The sequence below is a fragment of the Pyrgilauda ruficollis genome, unplaced genomic scaffold (genome assembly GCF_017590135.1).
Source record: "Pyrgilauda ruficollis isolate IOZ18807 unplaced genomic scaffold, ASM1759013v1 scaffold16, whole genome shotgun sequence".
NCBI classification, from domain to species: Eukaryota; Metazoa; Chordata; class Aves; order Passeriformes; family Passeridae; genus Pyrgilauda; species Pyrgilauda ruficollis.
Genome location: NW_024514764.1, coordinates 4,220,593 through 4,238,698, shown reverse-complemented (window position 1 = coordinate 4,238,698; position 18,106 = coordinate 4,220,593). Strand labels below are relative to the sequence as shown.

The 18,106-nt window shown below is 40.8% G+C and overlaps 1 protein-coding gene across 8 annotated transcripts in view; it reads left to right on the top strand.

Annotated features, from left to right (window-relative positions):
• SUN1 (Sad1 and UNC84 domain containing 1) overlaps window positions 1-18,106 on the top strand; it is a 35,370-nt gene that overhangs the window by 5,709 nt on the left and 11,555 nt on the right. For 2 of the 8 annotated variants that reach the window (XR_005954710.1, XM_041462350.1), the window contains exons 2-9: window positions 6,624-6,720; window positions 12,258-12,449; window positions 12,782-12,972; window positions 14,073-14,099; window positions 14,193-14,384; window positions 16,048-16,170; window positions 17,135-17,218; window positions 17,531-17,641. Coding sequence is in view for 7 of the 8 variants with exons in the window: in XM_041462350.1 (XP_041318284.1) it covers window positions 6,644-6,720; window positions 12,258-12,449; window positions 12,782-12,972; window positions 14,073-14,099; window positions 14,193-14,384; window positions 16,048-16,170; window positions 17,135-17,218; window positions 17,531-17,641 (997 nt within the window). In the remaining variant the exon portion in view is untranslated. Of the gene's footprint in view, window positions 1-224; window positions 542-844; window positions 864-1,760; window positions 2,055-6,623; window positions 6,721-6,778; window positions 6,797-12,257; window positions 12,450-12,781; window positions 12,973-14,072; window positions 14,100-14,192; window positions 14,385-16,047; window positions 16,171-17,134; window positions 17,219-17,530; window positions 17,642-18,106 lie in introns of those variants that run through there. The other 6 variants (XM_041462352.1, XM_041462353.1, XM_041462351.1 and 3 more) reach the window with 6 other exon arrangements.

The window sequence follows — 18,106 nt, the reverse complement described above, 5'->3', positions numbered from 1 at the left end:
CCCGGCCCGCCCGCCGCCGCTTCCCGCCGGGCCGGGGCCGCGTGTGGCGGCCGCCCGCCCGCGTGGGAGCCCCCGGGGCGTGGTGTCTCGGGTCTGCGGCCTCCCCCGAACGGGGGATCGGTGTCCCTGCCTCGGGCAGCGGCGCAGGGGAGGCAGCGGGGCGTGAGGCGCCGCGGGCTTGAGTCGGGCCGCGTGTGGCGGCCGCCCGCCCGCGTGGGAGCCCCCGGGGCGCGGTGTCTCGGGTCTGCGGCCTCCCCCGAACGGGGGATCGGTGTCCCTGCCTCGGGCAGCGGCGCAGGGGAGGCAGCGGGGCGTGAGGCGCCGCGGGCTGGAGTCGTGGGGCGGGCGCTGACCCCTGGTTAGCCCGGAGTTCTGTCGGTCGGCGCTGTTCGCGGGGAGGAGAGAGAAACCTCAGCTGCCCCGGTCCCTCTGGGCCTGGCACCCGGAGGGTTTCCTTGTTAGAAGAAGCTATAACCTGCAGCTTGCTGCCCTGCTTGTGAAAGAGCTGATAAGTGCGCGGTTGCCGAGCCTTGGTGCAAAGGTAACGTGCTGCGATGGGTGTGGGGCAGCACAGGTAGACAGACCTGTCCGCGCTGTCCCCCGGCTGTCACCTCAGGGCAGCTGCTTCTGTGGGGAAAGTGTTGTCCAACAGACGGGTTTACTGTGGAAGAGTTTGGCATCGCTCGCCGAGTGAGTGACTGCTCGTGTTTTCACAGCAAAGTGTGCTATTTTAGTGCTGTGCTCCTTTTGAGGTGATAGTGCTGAGTTCCTCATGCCATGTTCACGTTTGGCTGCCCTTCAGTAACCACAGGGGGAGAAGTGTCAGGAACACTGGAGACAGCACCTGCTTTCTGACAGTTCCTGTAAGTTTTAGGTCTGCTGGGAAGAAAAAGTATTTGGTTTACCTTATTTTGCATTCCTTATTTTACGTTGCCTTATTTAACATTATACCATGTTAAAATAAAATACATTTTATAAATATATTGTTTATAATATATTAGAGGGAAGGAAAATATTAGCAGCAAATTCCGGGTTTCTGCAGCATTTGCAGGCCCCCCCATCTTACCATCTGGTTTTCAGTTTAACATTGCGCAAAAAGGAAGTTCAATATTTGCTAATTTTTTTTTTAATGTTTCTGTTTAATTGCTTTGCAACTGACTATTCCAGGCTAACGCTTCTGTTGAATTTCCCAGTGAATCCTAATGTCTAATTCTTGCTTTTGCGTGTGGGGGTGAATTACTAGTTGCTGGTTTTCATACCGGTGTTTGGAAGTGAGTTTCAGAGTGAGCTGGACGGAGTGTTTTATTGACAAGCTTAGCAGGCGAGTGAGTTGCAGAGTGTTTTTCATCCTGAGTGAGCTGGACGGAGTGTTTTATTGACAAGCTTAGCAGGCTTTTTACATTGCTCTGTTAGTAAATGTGGTGGTGTACAGATATCCTTAAATCTGCGCTGCTTGGCTTGTAATTTGGTGATTATAAGGCGTGGACGTTTAGGCATTCAGGTGTCGTCTTATAAAGAGCAAGATGTGGGGGTTTAATTTGATCGCTAATACTGGGGGTGTTTTATGGGGCAGGTGAAGCGCTTCAGGAGCGTGACGGGCGAGGTAAAGCACGCCTTTTGTTGTGCGCCGGCGGGCCGGGCAGCGGAGCCGCAGGGGTTAAGGCGGTGGGGTTGGCCGGGCCGCCGCCTCCAGTGAATTCAAACTCGGCGAGTGACGGGGAGCGCGGGGGCCGGGCCGGCGGGCGCTGCGGGCTTTGTTGGGGCCGGGAGCCATTTTGGGCTCGATGGCACGGCGTGTGCCGCCCGCCGGCCAGCGCGCCCTCAGCCCGGGCCGCGGCGCATGGCGGAGCGCGGAGCTCGGCCCGCGGGGGCGCAGGGCCCGGCCAGGCCCCGGCGCGGCGTGTGCGAGCGGGCCCGAGCGGGCCGGGCTCTGAGGCGCTGTGCTGGCAGCGGGGCCCTGCGTGTAAACAATGAACCGGCACGCTGCTTGTTTCAGCGCGGCTGAACGCCTGGCTGGTTTTTGTCAGCCCCTCCTTTAAAAAGCGTTTCGAGAGGTACAGAATGTGAATGTGCGTGTGGTGGTGAGCCTGCGTTTTGTTAGTGCTGTAGTTTGACGTCTGTGTTTGGGGATCTGTGCCACAATGCTCAATGGTAACATCCAGTGTAAAATATCGGGTTTATTACTTGTGGGGTTTTTGTTTGTTTGCTCTTTTAAAGGAATAATAATGTTTTATGAATGTGTGTTTTAATAAAATGTTGATTTAGCTTGGAGCTCTTTGCTCTTCAGCCTGTTTAAACCAGTAATTAACTTGCTATGGTGAAACATCCTTTTGTGGAGTATATATTCGTAGGAATTTGCGTTCTTTAACCAAAAACACTGGTTTTATTGGTTATTCTGAATAATAGAGTGAAATAAAAATTGAAATTACAAGTAAAAAATGGGTTGCTCTCAGAAACTGATGGAGTTTGCATGTTCCAGTTTCATTGTTATTGGTAGTTTGCCCAAATCTGTGTACATATGTGGCATCAAATGTTAAGTCATAGTGACTTAAACTTATTAGGCTTTAAAATGTGAGGGTAGTAAAGGTTCTAGTTGAAGCACTACTACCAATATCTAAGACTTTATTGTATAATTTTTTATCCCTTGTAACATAAAAATAAGACATGCTGTCTTGGGAATTTTCTCATTGTTTAACTGACTTTGGTGAATACTTCTACTCTGCCAGGGTCCCTTTTGTGAAATGGCAGTTTTCTTTTCAAACACTTCCTTTGTTTCAAAGGGCTTCATGAGGAACTGCCTGGACAGTATGTTTGTAAAAGTCTGTGTACCCCAAAAGCCATCAGTGAGGGTTTGTGTCTGTCCGTGTGAGGTGTTTGTAGTCATGGTCAGTGTTTGGTGTTGCTCCCCCTGCCTTGTGATGCTTCAGTGCGAAAAGGCCACTTGTAGAGCATTTCATCATCTTTCCTGGAAGCAAGGAAGCTTGCTGCCATGGTGCTAGGATTTTGTTTGAGGCTGGCTGATTGTGAAAGTGACTGTCAGATAAGCTTTTTTTGAACTAGTGGTGCAGCCTCATGTTACTCAGAACCTTCGAAGTCCTTTGGAGACAGCCAAGAGCCTTGTGTGCAGGTAAATTCTGCTGCACTGATTACAGGAGTTCCTGAGCTTCCTTGTGTTCTGACAGAGTCACAATCTGTTTTCTCCCGCCCTTCTGCTGTGCTGATTTATTGTAACACGGATTCAGTTTAATTGCAAGGGAGAGATGATGCTTAGGATGACTGTTGTGTCTGCTTCCCAAAAAAAGGCAAATAATCCAGCTGTCCCCTCTGCAGGAGCGTGGAAGTTGGCTTGTAAGCTGAGGCTCCCAGAGCATCCGCTTGCATTGCAGTGGAGCTGTGTGCTTCCCTGTAATTCACTGTGGGCTGTCTTATCAAAGTGTTCTTATCACTTGGGGCTTTTATACAATGACAGGCTTGGTTCTTGCACTATACGTACTTTAGTATTAGAAGCAGATGTTTATGGGCTTCTACAAAAGGGAAAAAGGCTATTTTGGAGTTTGAGCCTGGTAATCTTGCAACAAAGCTGAGACTAAAAGTCTGCATGAAACTGAGTCCAGACAAATCTGTGGTACCTAAAGCAGAAAGGTGTTGGGCACCCAGAAGTGTTCAAGCTGGAGCTAAGTACAGTGCCTACCTCTCAGGTTCTCTGCCAACTTTTTTGATTTAAGATTTTCAACGTATTTTATTAGCATGTCTCTTTCTGTTCTAGTTGTGTATGAAAGTTTCATAAGCAAGAAGAGTGATAATACATGAAAGGTGGAGTGCTGTTAAACATGAGTGAACAAATTAGAGTCAATGTCCTCCGCCCACCCTGTGTCTGTTTTGTAATACAGATGTAGAATATTTCTAAATAAATTGGGTTGATCATTTGTTTTGAAGAGATGAATAACTAAGATTAAGCTGTTGAACTAAAAGTCAGGCTTAAAAAAATCCAGTTTCATAGTAAATTCTAGATGCCCATTTTTGCTAATGGTGGTGGTCATCTGTGAAGATGACTTTCAAATTCTTTTTAAGGCAGTTAAGTCTGTTTTATTGCTTTGAAAAACTGAGTAGAGATTTCTCCTCTTGAGTCAGAATTAATTTTAGAGCATCAGACAAGCAGTGAATCAAACCAAGCCTCTAAATCTTCCAAGAGTGATTTCTAAGTGTGGTGTTTAGATGGCAAACCTGATACCTTCACTGGAGAGCTGGGTGCTATGAAACCCAGCTATTAATAGACCTACGAGTCTTTGCAGTTAGCACTGCCTTTGTCAAACACATATTTTATCTATAATAACTTAATGATACAATTGAAACCTTATCAAATAAGAAATATTATTTATGTTCTAGCATTTGATTTATTCAGAAATTAAGTAAAGAGAGAACTGGTGGTGAGAGGGAAGAGAACAGGGAAGAAGCTGAGCCAATATGTTGTTTTTCAAACTCGGCCGTTGCCATGCCCATATGGGCAGTGCAGACAGGGAGGAGCTGGGGAACTGCTCAAAGCTCACTGGCATAGCTGAGCTTCCCATGTGGGAAAATATTGCTGCAAGTCAGAAGGATTAGCTACTGAGTTGCCAGTTAAAAAATAGGTTTTATGATGAAATGATGCGTGCTAAGCACACACATCAACTCCAGTGGAAACTGAACCAGTTTTTTCTACCTTGGGGTTTAAAAATCTTTATTGGCATAAACCAATTCAAACAGATCAACCTTAATCATAGTTTTCTGCTTCAGCAGTCATGTCTGAGAAACCTGTTTTGCTGTTTTTTAATACTAGTGCTCTCTGATGTTATCAGCATCCTTCATCTTGAAATTCACAATATTTCCATGTTCATTCCTGGCGAGCCATTGCTCTCTGGTCCCCATTTCCTATGTGCTAAATTGAGCTCCTGTTTGTTGATAAAGTGAAGCAGCAGTTGTTGCATGTTCCAACAGAAATTGCTGCTCATTCTAGCAAAAGAATGAGGCTGCTTTGCTGATACTTCCACACTACTGATTTAAGCTTCCTGTAAACAAACAATAAATTTATATACAAGTTAGTGAAAACATTATGGCTCTGGGGCAAATGAAGTGAATGTAGAGGATCACTTAATGGAAATGTGTTCTCTATAATAAAAAAAAAAAGTAAATAGCAAGAGACCTTATTTTTCATTAACTCCACTTTCCATGGGAGGTGCTTGGATTTAGGAAGCTACGATGCTTAGGCCCAGAAGTTTTAATATTTTTAAGTCTTCAGTAGTAATGGAAATACTCTCCTGCCTTACTGACCTCAGGATTTGGAGGCTGCAGGTAGACTGACTAAGAGCATTTTAATGTTACGTGTACAGATTTCTTTTGAGCTGCTTTTGCCTGTACCTGCTTTTTGTCCCCATTTCTTATGCATATGTAGCTATACAAAATGATAACTCTTATTTCAGCATAGGAAAGTGCATCTCCAAAATGAGATGCTTGTTGATGTTGATTATGAAAATTAGCTGGGGATATTTTTATCCTGGTTCAGATATGTCATCACAGATGTGTGGAATATCTTTTACTGCTGTTGAAACAGGAGCCATAGATAATCTGCAAGTAGCCAGGATTCTGCCTTGCTAACCATGCAAATCCAGAATAGCCAAATCCCTATTTGTTAACTACAAATAAGCTATCATCCAAGAATGTTTTCTACAAAATTAAAATTTTTTTTGGCTAATAAAACTGAGGAGGACTGAAGGTTTTTTGCAAATACTTTGAAATTGAAAGTCAGGTTGTTCATAGTACCACAAGTAGTGACCCGTGCAGCTCTTCAAGTTAGTTGATATGACAACATCAGTTTTTATTTTGTTTACTTTCAAAGACCCCATGGAAAGTTTTACAAATGTTGCTTGGGTGGTTTTGATTTGGTAGCTTTGGCTTTGAGTTTGTTGTTTTTTTTGGAAGTGGATGGCACTCTGGAAAATGTGCCTAATTCTACCCTATGAGTCACTTTGCAGTTGGCTCTTTTGCTAGGGTGTGTATTCAGTGGTTTTAATGACAGGAATAAATTATGTGAAATGAAGGATACTCCCTCGCTGCTTAGTGGATGGTATTCAGAAGTGCTAGAGTAAAATGATTTGACTATGTGTAAAAACTTTCAAATTTCATCTGCATTATTCTTAGTTTGGTGCATAGAGCAGCCTGTGCTTTGCTCAGAGGGCACTCAAAGCAAAACACATTTTGAAGAGATCTCTGAAACATGGCTGCATGGTTCTTTAGATTTTTATACTTAGCTTCTTTAGGGGATACCACAGTAGTTCCTGTGGAAGTGTTGTAATTTGGTTGTGATAAGAGTTTGGCTCATAACTGCCATGTTCCAGAGAACTTGGAAACAGCTGAAAGTAGGGTATCATAAAGAAGGTCACAGCCAGAAATACCCTGAGCTTCCTGTAGTAATGATAAGGGATACCTGGCACTAGCAGCAATACTACTCCACTACTGAGAGCTCCATGTTTCTGGTAATAGCTCTTTTATTTCAATGCTTAATAACACAGGCTGAACAGTGCAAGGGCTCCTAGAGTGACTTGATGTAATTTTAAGTCATTGCATTACTTTATTTTCACCTTTTACAGTATGATTTGAAACTGTCACCATGGACTTTTCACGTCTACACACGTACACCCCTCCCCAATGTCTGCCAGAGAACACTGGCTATACATATGCACTCAGGTGAGAACCCTTTTCTTCTTGTAGACAAACTGTCTGTTCTCTGAATGTTGCTAATCTGGAGAGTTGAGCTTTCATGGTAAGTAGCTGACTTCTTTGAAGAAGTGGGCTTTTTCTGGTCTGGTTTGAAAACAAGTGCTGTGTTCTAACTGGAGGAAAGAAAATGTTGAACTAACAGGACAGTGACTAAGATAATGACTCAGTGTTTATTAGTTGCTATGAATAACTTGTGTCCGCCTAGTTACAACTGCTGTTGGATTTCTATAAATATGTCCTCAAAATTCTTCGATGTTTTGTGTCTTGTAACTTCGGTGTGTGCTTGCTTTTGTGACTTGGGACCACTTTGCCTTTAAAACACTGATTTTTGTGCACTCATTGCTGCTAGTGTGGGACTTGGCTGGAAGTAAAACATTGATTACTTCTTTTAGCAAAACTGCTTGTTGGGTGATTATAAAATCTGTGTTCTAATGAACTTGCTTTTCCTTGTATCTTTTTTTGTATCTTCTAATTATCTTGTTTTTTTCTTGTATCTTTGTTTTGCTTAAATCACTTCAGTTTTCTAGAAACGAACTGTAGTGTTTGGTAGTTTTTGTATTATGTATTCAGAATAAGTGTTGTGATGCTTATTTTGAGTTTTTTACTATTAATGTAACAGATTGTTGCTGTTCTATTGAGCTTTTCCTGCTGTTGCGATGTTACCTCCTTCAAAATATATCAGTGGTTGGAGTTATTGCTTTAGCTAATTTTAAGTTCAAAAAATGATTGTTTCTTAGGATGCAGTATGAGATTTGCTTTTCTATTCCCTCTGTACGTCATTACTATGTGTTGTTATTAAAATCCGTTATGGAGATAGGAGAATACTTGGCTACTTGCCAATAAAACAGAAGTTGGAAAAACTGTAGCATTAAGAGATTACTGAGTTAATGCTCTTCTTTTGTGTGCTCCAAAACTGTACACTTCCATTTTCTGTAGCTGTAGCCTAATGTCAGTAGTGTTGCAAAATGTGACGTGTTGTGTTGCATCAATTAAATTGCAATTTTTCCTGAATTTTACGAAAAACTATTAGTAAAATGTTGATTATATACAAGTGGGTTTTCTAATTTCAAGAAAAGCATGCTGGGGCAATGAAAGATGATCTACATGCCTTGTATCCAGCAGCAGTTTCACCTCTGTATTACTGAGGGAATTTAGTTACTTTTGTGTTGCAGATGTACCTTAGAGATTGACTGATATATTGTAACTCCTGACAGGTTAAACTCCTGTGGTATTATCCAAAATTCTCATCCAGTGAAACAGTGGGCAAGTAGAAAGGAAGATGCAGAATGATAAATCCTGTTGGACATCTGGAGGATATTTTGACTTTGGTGGGGTTTATTTAGGGGACAGCTGAGTGTTTGTCACGCTGCATAAATGAAGACTGCTTTGCAAAACTGAGAAGTTGTGAAGGCGTTATTTGTCCTGAAACTTTCCGGCTTGCCATTTTACCGTGTTAAACTATTAGGCATGGGTAATTAGAAATGGACAGAGCTGGGTGAGATGAAGTTTAATAACAGAATTAATGAAGGCCAGTATAGTTAAACTAGGTTGAAATTAATTTATTGTAATTCTTCCTTATGTAGAAAAGAAGGATTGGCCAGTTCTTTCTTTAAAATTGTGTGAAGCCCCAAATGTTAAAATAATGGGGGCAAACTACTTGCTACGCTGATGTGACGCTGCTTTCAGGGTGTCAAGAGAGTAAACCACAGTCTTTTGTGCAGACTCTTGCTGTGCCTCTGCTTGCTCTGTATGTGCAGAATGACATCTATTATTGTAGCTCTTCCTACTCTGGGTCAAACCATATTTGAAGACTCTGAGGAAATTGCTAATCAGAAATATTTTCATGTTGAAATTTGTTCCTTCTTACCCCTCACCTGTGTTTGTTTTGCTTATATTCTAATCTGGTTTATTCTGCCTTTGACAATTCAATCTTTACAGAATCTTTTCTTTAAAGAAATTGGCTTGGGATGTAGCCCTGCAGAAGTTTGCTACCACAAAGCTATTAATAGAGTTGGCTATGATATATTAATAGAACTTATATTAATACTCACTGGAATCACTGTGCGTTCATAGCTGTAGTGCTTCTGCTTTGTGCTTCTATACTCCTCCAGCCCAAATCAGAAAAACATTTAACTGATATACCTAAATAATCTTTATCTTCCTACAAATGCAAGTCAAACTTGTGAATACCACCCACCTGTCAACATACAATTTACACCCCACTCTTATGACTGATCTTTCTTTTTAGTCACCATCATCTTTTGAATTGTGTTGTCAGTTTGGGTGGCTTTAACACTTCTTCACAAATATGGGTTAAATCAATAAGAATTTGGTTTGATTTTCTGTGTCAGAACATTCATCTGGGATGTAATTTCCTGCACAGTAATTGAATAATATCCTTTGAGGTTTTTAAGTATGTTCTGGGTCTGACTGAAGAAATAACTAAACAATTCAAGGTAGTGTCCTTGTTCACTTAATGTAAGTAATGCCCCCTGGTTAAAAAGCCTGTGAATGTTTTTGTATTGACTATATGTCTGTCCATGTTAGAAGATGCCTGTTCAGTTGTAGATCTCTAGGTGTATTGCATGTGCCTGTTACCCTGAGTAGTCAAGAACATCACTGCCCATTTCATTGCAAGGAGTATTTATAAATAAATGACACTTAAGGTCCTTCAGACAAGCTATAGGCATGCTGAAATTGGCAGACCTCATTCTCATTCCACTTGCTTGATAAATAACCTGCTGAAGTCTAGGACATTCTTAGTGTGTAGAAGCTCATGTGAAGAAGGTATCAAGAAGCTGGAAATGTAAGAGCAGATCCAGTCACCAGCTGGATCTACCAGCAGCCGTGGGAGCTGTTTGCTGGGGGAAGGAACCAGAGTCCTCACTGTTTGCAGAGGTTATCCAGGAGTGTAGGCTAACTGCATGCCACCTTTAGGTGTTTCTTGGTTAGCTGTACATATTGGATAGGAGGACATCAATGTACAGGTTCATTTCTGGCCCTTGAAAGGAAGGGAATGGTTTTTTATTTGCTGTAGTCTTTTCTGTAGATGAAAAAAGGCTGCATTCCAAAGTATGGGAAGTGAGATGGCAAGTTAGGAGACTTCTAGGTACTGTCCTGCTGCCAGAGGACAGATAATGTGAAGAGAATTATTACCCTGCATAAGTGGGAGACAAGCCCCTTTTGTTAAACAGATTCCATGATAATTTGTTGGGTTTATTTCGATAGTAGAGCTCAAATTCAAACTATTTATTCAACCCACATTGGTATAAATGCTCATTGAGATACTTGGTAACAGCAAGTGTTCATAAACAGAAACAAATTGAGGCCGGTCACAGCTGTCATCTTGTTCTGTGTACTTTGTGTTCTTGTGAATTGAGTATCTGTAAGAAATGTGGGGTGAAGATGAGGAAAAGCAAATGCATAGTGGCAAATGTAAATAGCAAAACTGAGTTCTGAAACAACTGTTTAGGGAGGGTCTCAATAGAAAACTGTTGTGGCTCTGACCCTTTCAGAATAACAGCAGGAGGAGCCACATTTAACCCATATTCTTTCTTCATATCTGTCAGAGTATGAGTCATTTATATTTAGTATTTTTGAAAACTGTAAAATTTAAACTCTTTAGTCTACAATTGGCAGAGTACATGAGAAAACATGTTATTTCTTCTCCCTCTTCCAGCCAAATGAAAGCAAGGAATAACAAGCCTAATGTATTTAGTATATATGCTGGGTTTGTTAAGTTGTGCTGAGGCTCTTTGCTGCCTTGCACAGGGTTGCACTGCACGTGCCAGCATTATCAGGGCAGACCAGTGAGATCCAGCGCACAGAACCAAGGCCCTGCCATCAAATCTGTGCTACTCTGGGCCATAGAAGCAGCTACTTTGGACAGACTCTGGTCTGATCTAATGGGCTGAATGCCCAGCTGGTTTTGGAGCCATGAGATATTTTCCAGCAGTGTGTTGTCTGGGTTAGTTTTTTAGCCAACAGAAGTGCAGTTGACATGCTCTGACAGCCCCATCTTACATACTTTGTGTTGATGAACAATGAAGAAACTGATTTCAAAAGCACCACCTTGTCAGAATTACATCATTACTGTAAGTGTAGCTTCAAGGCCTTCTGGTGTGAACTTATTTCTATGCGGAAGCAATACAATACTTACCATATTATTACTTTGTGATGTTCTGACATCTTTAATAATGGTGTGAGAAAACTTATTTCCATTAAGTCGTTTCTACACAAATACATTTTATAGTAGCTGTTTGTATGCATTTTTAAAGGGAAAGCTTCCATTTAAAATACAGGTTGCACAGTAGAATCTACTCATTCAGATCTAATTTGCTTGTTTGTTTTTGTTTGGGGAGAAAGAACTGCTGTCATAAACAATTCTTTGCTTATCTCTTCTAAAAAGCCAAACAAAGCCTCCAGGAGTACTGAAGTGCTGTTACATCTCTGTATCATCTCTGTTACATCCCTGTGGCCCAAGAAGGGACAGAGTCCTCATGAAAGCTGGCCCAGAGCACTTAGCATTTGGATGCTGTGGGTCACAGGGCTGAGCAGTTCTAGAACCTGACCTGCTGTGCAGTGCCCTGTGTCAGCAGCCTCTGCTCACTTACATAACTAATGTTTCCTTTGGTTATAAGTATGAGAATTCTGCTTCAGGCTGAACTTCTGCTTTGGTAAATGTATTTCTTACAGACTCCTCAGCTTAATCTGTTTGTGTTTGCCTTGTGTTGTTGCTTTGTCTTCGCTGTAAGTTTTCATGGAGGCTCTGAGAGAATCACATGTCAAAATGTGGAGTTCGTGGGGTAACGACATGAAGACTGTGTGTAAACTTGCCTCTGTGGAGAAAAACAAATTGAATTATCTAAACATTTTTTGTTAAATATTTCTAATGGTTTGCATTAGATTAGGAAATATTTTTAAACTACTTCTTTAAAAGCAAGTAAGGGTTGTTGAACTGCAATAGCTGAAGTAGGGAAGTCTTTAAGTATCTTAGAGGGAGGAAGTTCCTACTTGTTGAGAAGTGGAAATTCAGGGTAATATGGCATATGAATCTTCAGTTCTCAAAACAAGGACTTGGCAAACAGAAAATCTACAAAAATGAACTTAGACTGAAAATTCATCTTTGTCTTGCAGCTTGGAGTGTGTAATTTTTAATTTGCTGCTAGGCATGGTGAAGAAACTGTGTCATGAATGGCTTCCACTCTCAAGTTGGTCCCAAAAGAATGAGTGCTTGCTCTGGCTAAACTTCATACGTTGTTTCCATGGTGGTTGTTTCTTTCTGTGATTTGCTTTCAGTTGTAGAACTCAAAATACGTACTGCCTGGGAGAACCTTGAATATCTACATATATCTAGATTATTTGGGTTATTTGGTATATCTTGTGGGGATTGTACCGTAACCCCAAATAAACTGCATTTAGTGGAAACTTGGACTAGCTTGAAAAACATGTTTGTTACCAAGTTGAATTCTCCCAGTAACTTTGCTGTTCTTATTTTACTGCAGTTCGAGTTATTCTTCATCTGCTTTGGATTTTGAGACCGAGAACAAAATAGATCCAGTGTTTGATTCACCCAGAATGTCACGGCGTAGTTTACGGTTGGCTGCTGGAGGATACAGTAAATCAGATGATGGACACAGTGATTCCCTTCATGACAGCTCTTATGCTGGAAGCATGTCCTTCAGGGATCAGTCTAAGTAAGCATTTTTAGTCATCACTAGTAAATCTTGAGTCTTACTGTTTGAACACAGTAATGAAAAAAGGTTACCTAGAGGTCTTATTTTTTGTTCTTGGTGTTTGCTGCCATACTCTGAAATTTATGTTTAGTATGTGGTTTGCAATGACAATTTTTTACAAAAGTCTTTGTCAAATTATAGGTGCTTGAAGGCTAGGACTTCCTTTTAAACCTTGTTTGCTCTGTTTAGTCACGTCAGTGTTGAAATGACTGTTAATTAATTTATTAGTAAAGTGAGAGAGTGACAGAAATGTGTGTCTTTAGTGCTATGTCTTACTTGCCTTTGTTTCCTAGGGTGATGAAGCAACGCAGAAGTATGAGCAAGCAGTCTGGCAGTGGAAGACATGTGCCAAGGAAAAATCTGCCCAGCTCATCTATTATTAGCCAGAGCAGTTTCAATAGCCATGCCAGTGATACATCAATGATATCCACTATATTGGATGAGTCTCTGATTCGGGAACAGACAGAAGTTGATCATTTCTGGGGTAGGCAGTAATTGCTATTGCTTGTATCAAACTGTGCAAACTGTTTGTTTTGGTGTGTATAAATTTGTGATCTTTGCATCACCTGTTGTCCATCCTATCCCCAAACATGGGTGCATTTGCACTTCATGTTCAGGGGTCTACTTGCTAAGATGCCCACTGGAAATTTATGGTCCAGTGTGTAAATTTGGTTTACTGACATGGTTAACGTCAAGATGTTCACAGTCAAGTTAATATGCCAGCAAACATAAACACTTCTGTGATGCAATGCCATAATTATCTCCTGTCATTGCTTTCTTCAAAATGTACACGGAGTTCTGTATTGAAAGAATGGTAAACATATAACTTGCTTTTGAAAAGTCGAAGGAAAAGCATTGTCTTACGTGTTTGTAGGCAGAAATGTTTCTTTTTAACATACCTTAATATGAAAGTTTCAAATTAGTGACATTTCAGAATTTCCCAAAGGCGTTTTTGTGTGTGTGGCTGGCTGGTTTGGCTTTTTAACTGTACCAAAATGTATTTTCCTGGAACCTTTTCTCTTCAATGAAGATAAAATATGAGAGTTGTCTATATAAAGTATTGTCTATGTGAAGCATTGTGTACAACCAGATCAGCAATTTGTTAGATGTCCCAATTCAGACTCTTTCTTTGTTTCCAGTCAGAATACTTGTGACCTTCCCAGAGTCCTAGTGGGAAGAATTGTGTCGATCTTGGTAGAACCCATTCTAAATTTTAGATAACCTGGCTCTTAAAAGAGAATTTTAAATACAGTAGTATCAAAGTCATTACCAAGCAGCAGAAACATTGTAAGCTTGTAATTAGCTGCTTTAACTTCTTGTGGGAAGTAAGTCAAGGTGCAGTTGGCATTCGTGTTGCTTTGCCTGCCCCTTCTGTGGTGGGATGATTTTCACAACTATTACCCTACTGCAATAAGGTCTGGATAGATGTTTCTCTGATGGGCTGCAAAATACGTTAAATGCTAACCATAAAGAGACTTCCTTTGAATTCTTAAAATTAGTGGGACTTCTAACTTGAGTTTGTCAGATACTGTAATTCAGTTTCTTATATTTGGGACCAATTTCTTTTTTTTTTTTCATTCACAGGCCTTGATGAAGAAGGTGACCCCAAAGGTAAGTACACTTTGCTTTTCCATCCACATTGTTTCTGTGTGACAGGAACGGTGCTGGCAGTGCTGCCATGGCTGCTGTGCTCTGTGTTTGCAGGCAGTGACACCACGCTGCTGCAGGGGAACGGGGGCATAGCAGCAGCAGAGCTGCAGCCCACGCTGAACGGCTACACGTGCAGTGACTGCAGCATGCTGTCAGAGAGGAAGGAGGTCCTCACTGCCTACTCACCTTCCCACGTGCCATCCTCCAGGATCTACACTAGGGACAGGAGCCAGAAACATGCAGCTAGTAAGTTACTTTCTCTTGTGTTTGATTTCTGCAGTGTTATTTAAGCATCTGTCTGACCCTGATGAGCTTGTCAATAACTGAATTCTAGAGATCAGCTTTTATATGAAATACCTTTTTCTGCATCAGTTGAAATTTTATGTACTTATTTATGATTCTGATATATGGTAATCTACTGATATTCAGTGTTGCTGTAGGAATTAAACAACTACAAAATTCAAATGCCCTATTATCTTAAATTATAAAATTATTTGGCCAGCCAGTACTGATTGTAAGTCTCCTAATCTGACAGATCTGTGTGGCTCTGCCTATGAAATATTTGGTCATGGTTTTCAGATGCAAACTTTCTATGCTTTTTGGTTTACAGTTTTTTATCCCTTATGTGATTTGAACTTTCAAGGTTGAGCAAAATTGTTACTTTGCACTGCTTGTGTTATCAAGGGAGTCTCTGAGAGGCCTTTCCACTTTCTGCTTCCTTTTTTCCTCCTCTTTTAACCTTGCAGCTTTTTATAGTGTTTCTAAAAGCTAAACCTCAACTACATGAAAAATTGAACTCCAAAAGGAAGAACTGATTCCAAATAGTCACTCTAGTGACTGCATTCCTAAAGCTTGAAAAATTGAGTCTGTATAAATGAGATTCTGCCTTTCCAAGACAATCTCCATTCAGTGGATTGTTTTCCTCATTGTCTTGCCCATGTCTGCCTGTTCCTTGCACCTGGAGTTTCTTGATTACTGGTAGTCCTCAGTTACCACAAAGAATTTGTTTCCTTAATGACCTTGAATTAGAAAGAAACCAATTGTGGAATTTTATAGGCTTGTTAAGTCTTGAATGAAGTTTGTTTTCAGTACAAGAAAAATAAATTAGTCTGTTTGAGCTATATGATATGACTTCAAATACTTAAGTATTTCTTTTTAGTTAGTGTGTAGCACAGGGTGGAATTCTTTTGACTTGAACAGTCAACTACATAAGTGGCACTGAATGAAAACTCTTTCTGTACTTCTGAGTTTGTATTCACACAAGATTTTTCCTCATCTTTGTACATTCCTTTGAGCTTTAATCTAGGGGTTTGAGTCAAACTTTGGGGATTTGTGGGTGTGGAAAGTCATGGCAGGTTTTTGGGATGTGGCTGAGTCTGGGACAGTGGCAGTGGTGGATTTTTGCTTTGTTCTGTGGCTCTGGAGAGGGGTGTGTCTCTAGCACTTCAGGCAGACCTCTGTAGGAACTTCCTCTGACGTAACAGCAGGGAAGATGGTGAGCAGTCCTCACTCCTTCAAATCCAGAGTAACACTGTAGTGTCTCTTTGGAACTGTGTCCCCAAAGTCAGGATCAGCAGTTCACGTCCGTGAGGAATCCTGAGTTCCAGAAGCAAGGAATTCATTGCTCTTTGGAGTTCTGCAGTCTCACTAAGCAAAGCTGTTCTTGCTGAAGTTGTACATTTTTGCCTTGAAGTCATTATCCAGGGTGTGTAGTTCTCACAAAAGCTTTCATGCAATATCTAATACACCCAGACTTTCCAAACCACACTTTCTGAAGTTTCATACTCTTGGCTAAACAAAGGCTTTCCTTGTTTTGTCCTCACTCTTACACAAGCTAATGGTGACCAGAGAGCAGAAGTACATATTTCTATGGATGAATAATTTGTATTCACACTGTTTTTTTCAATAGGAGGAACATATTTCTACATGAGTAAGATTCTACGATTGGTCAAAAATACTGCAGCATCTTTTGCATCACTATTAGTGCAACTATTTCAAATGGTTTTGCTGAAGCTGGGTTATGAATATAAAGGTACCATTTCAGTTGTCTTCCTTGGTCTGCAAACAAAGACAGAGTGTGTGTATTGTTTTTTTTTTCCTTATGGACTTCATCTTTGGCACTATGGTGTTCTTCTTTAGTCTTTTGGCTGGCTTCTGTCTTTCTCAGTTTTTATTTCACTTGTGCTACACTTCTCATACCTTTACTATTTTGAAAGTATCAAGATTCCCTTATATGAGATCCAGATGTTGATTTTATTAGAAAGTGGTAGAGAATAATTTTTGAATTGAGAAACTTGTGTTGATTTTTAAAAATTGTAGTGATAGTATCAAATTCTAATTTTTCAATGCCTTTCATTCTCTCTTATCACCCTTAAACCTGCTGTGCACTCAAAGCTCATTTAGATCTGTCTTGCAAAACTCAGACACTTGCTCTCATCACTCTGCACTACTTTAGAGCACATCCTGTTTTCCCTGAAAATATTCATTTCTCCTTTGGTGCTTTCTCTTCTATAATACCTGCTCTACAAGTGACGTTAAATTGCCATAGGCAGAAGGGAACTGATTTTTGCATGTGAGTAGAACTTTGCTCTCCTCCTTCTCTCTGCTCAGAGCCTTATAATTCCTAATGCTTTCTTCTCCTTCTTGTAACAAGCTTGTTAAAATCAGCACAAATATGTAATGAATGGCTGACCCATTTGATAGAATGTTGGGAACAGGGACTTACATGATGAGGGGTTGTTTGTTTGTTGGGGTTTTTTTTACAACCTTTGCTATCTGAAAAGAAGCAGAAGGATTTTTTTTTTAACTAAGTGACCCCCTGATATTCAAAGAAGAGCAAGATTACACAGAGTAGGCTTCTTCCTCAATAATTTTTCAGGTTTCCTTAGAGTAATCTGACTTTAATAGTGAACCAAGCCAGTTTAGCTAAAATCTGTGTCTATTAAAGGCTTTGAATTTGGTAATTAGAATCTGTGTGCCTTTTGGATGTGTTGCAGCTCACTCAGACTACTGTGGAAGCATGAATGTAAAGGAGTTCTACAGAGAAGACCGTCACCTTGGTGTGAATGAGGAATCAATATGTAAGTGATTGATGTAGTCTGTCCTGGGCTCTACACAGGTTGTTGCTGTAATAGTAGTATCAGACTCCCCCTTCCACAACACTGTGGAAGCTACAAAGTAAATGTTTGGTTTGCAACTTAAATGTGGGGGGGATGGTGATCCCCTGGTATACTGTAGTATTTCCCCCAGCAAGTTTCCTTCCCTAAAGTTTGCTTAGCAGCTTTTGGGTTGATAACTGATGATGTGAGATAGACTTGTCCAAGTTATCTTGTAACAGATCTTGACTTGATCCTGGCTTTATCCCATTAATCAACTGTTACCACAACCAACAGGTGATGACTGTAAAGGGAAGAAACATCTTGAAATGTACACCACAGACCACATGCAGTCCTCATGGGCTAAAAGGGTAGCAAGGACCATTTGGCACACCTTTTCTTCTGCAGGTTGACTTGGACATTTTTGTTTGCTTTTATCTTGCATCGCAATCTCACAGTGTTAATCACACATGTTTTGTGTTTGGGCTATTTTTCCTTCCTTCATCTATCAAAGTAGGGTAGAAATGTAAAGTGCCTAGACAACTAACTTCCTTAACACCTCTTCTGTCTGAATTCTTGCTCTGATTTTGGCTTTTGTACAAGCTTGGCAGGCTGCTTACCTGTTAGTGAAAACAAGGTGTAGGGTAACGTGCACCTCGTATGTTAGAAGGAGCAAGTCAGATTAATTTATTGCACTTTGGGGAGATCTGTATGCTTGCTAGGTTGAAAAGCTGACTTTAAATGAAAGCAAGGTGTGAGGTACTGGTATGCAGATTATTTGAATAAAGGGGTTTTAACATTTTATTTTTGTTCTAGTGATAGTCAATTTTTACAGGAATCTTATATAGGGATAGAATCTACCCTGTGAGATGA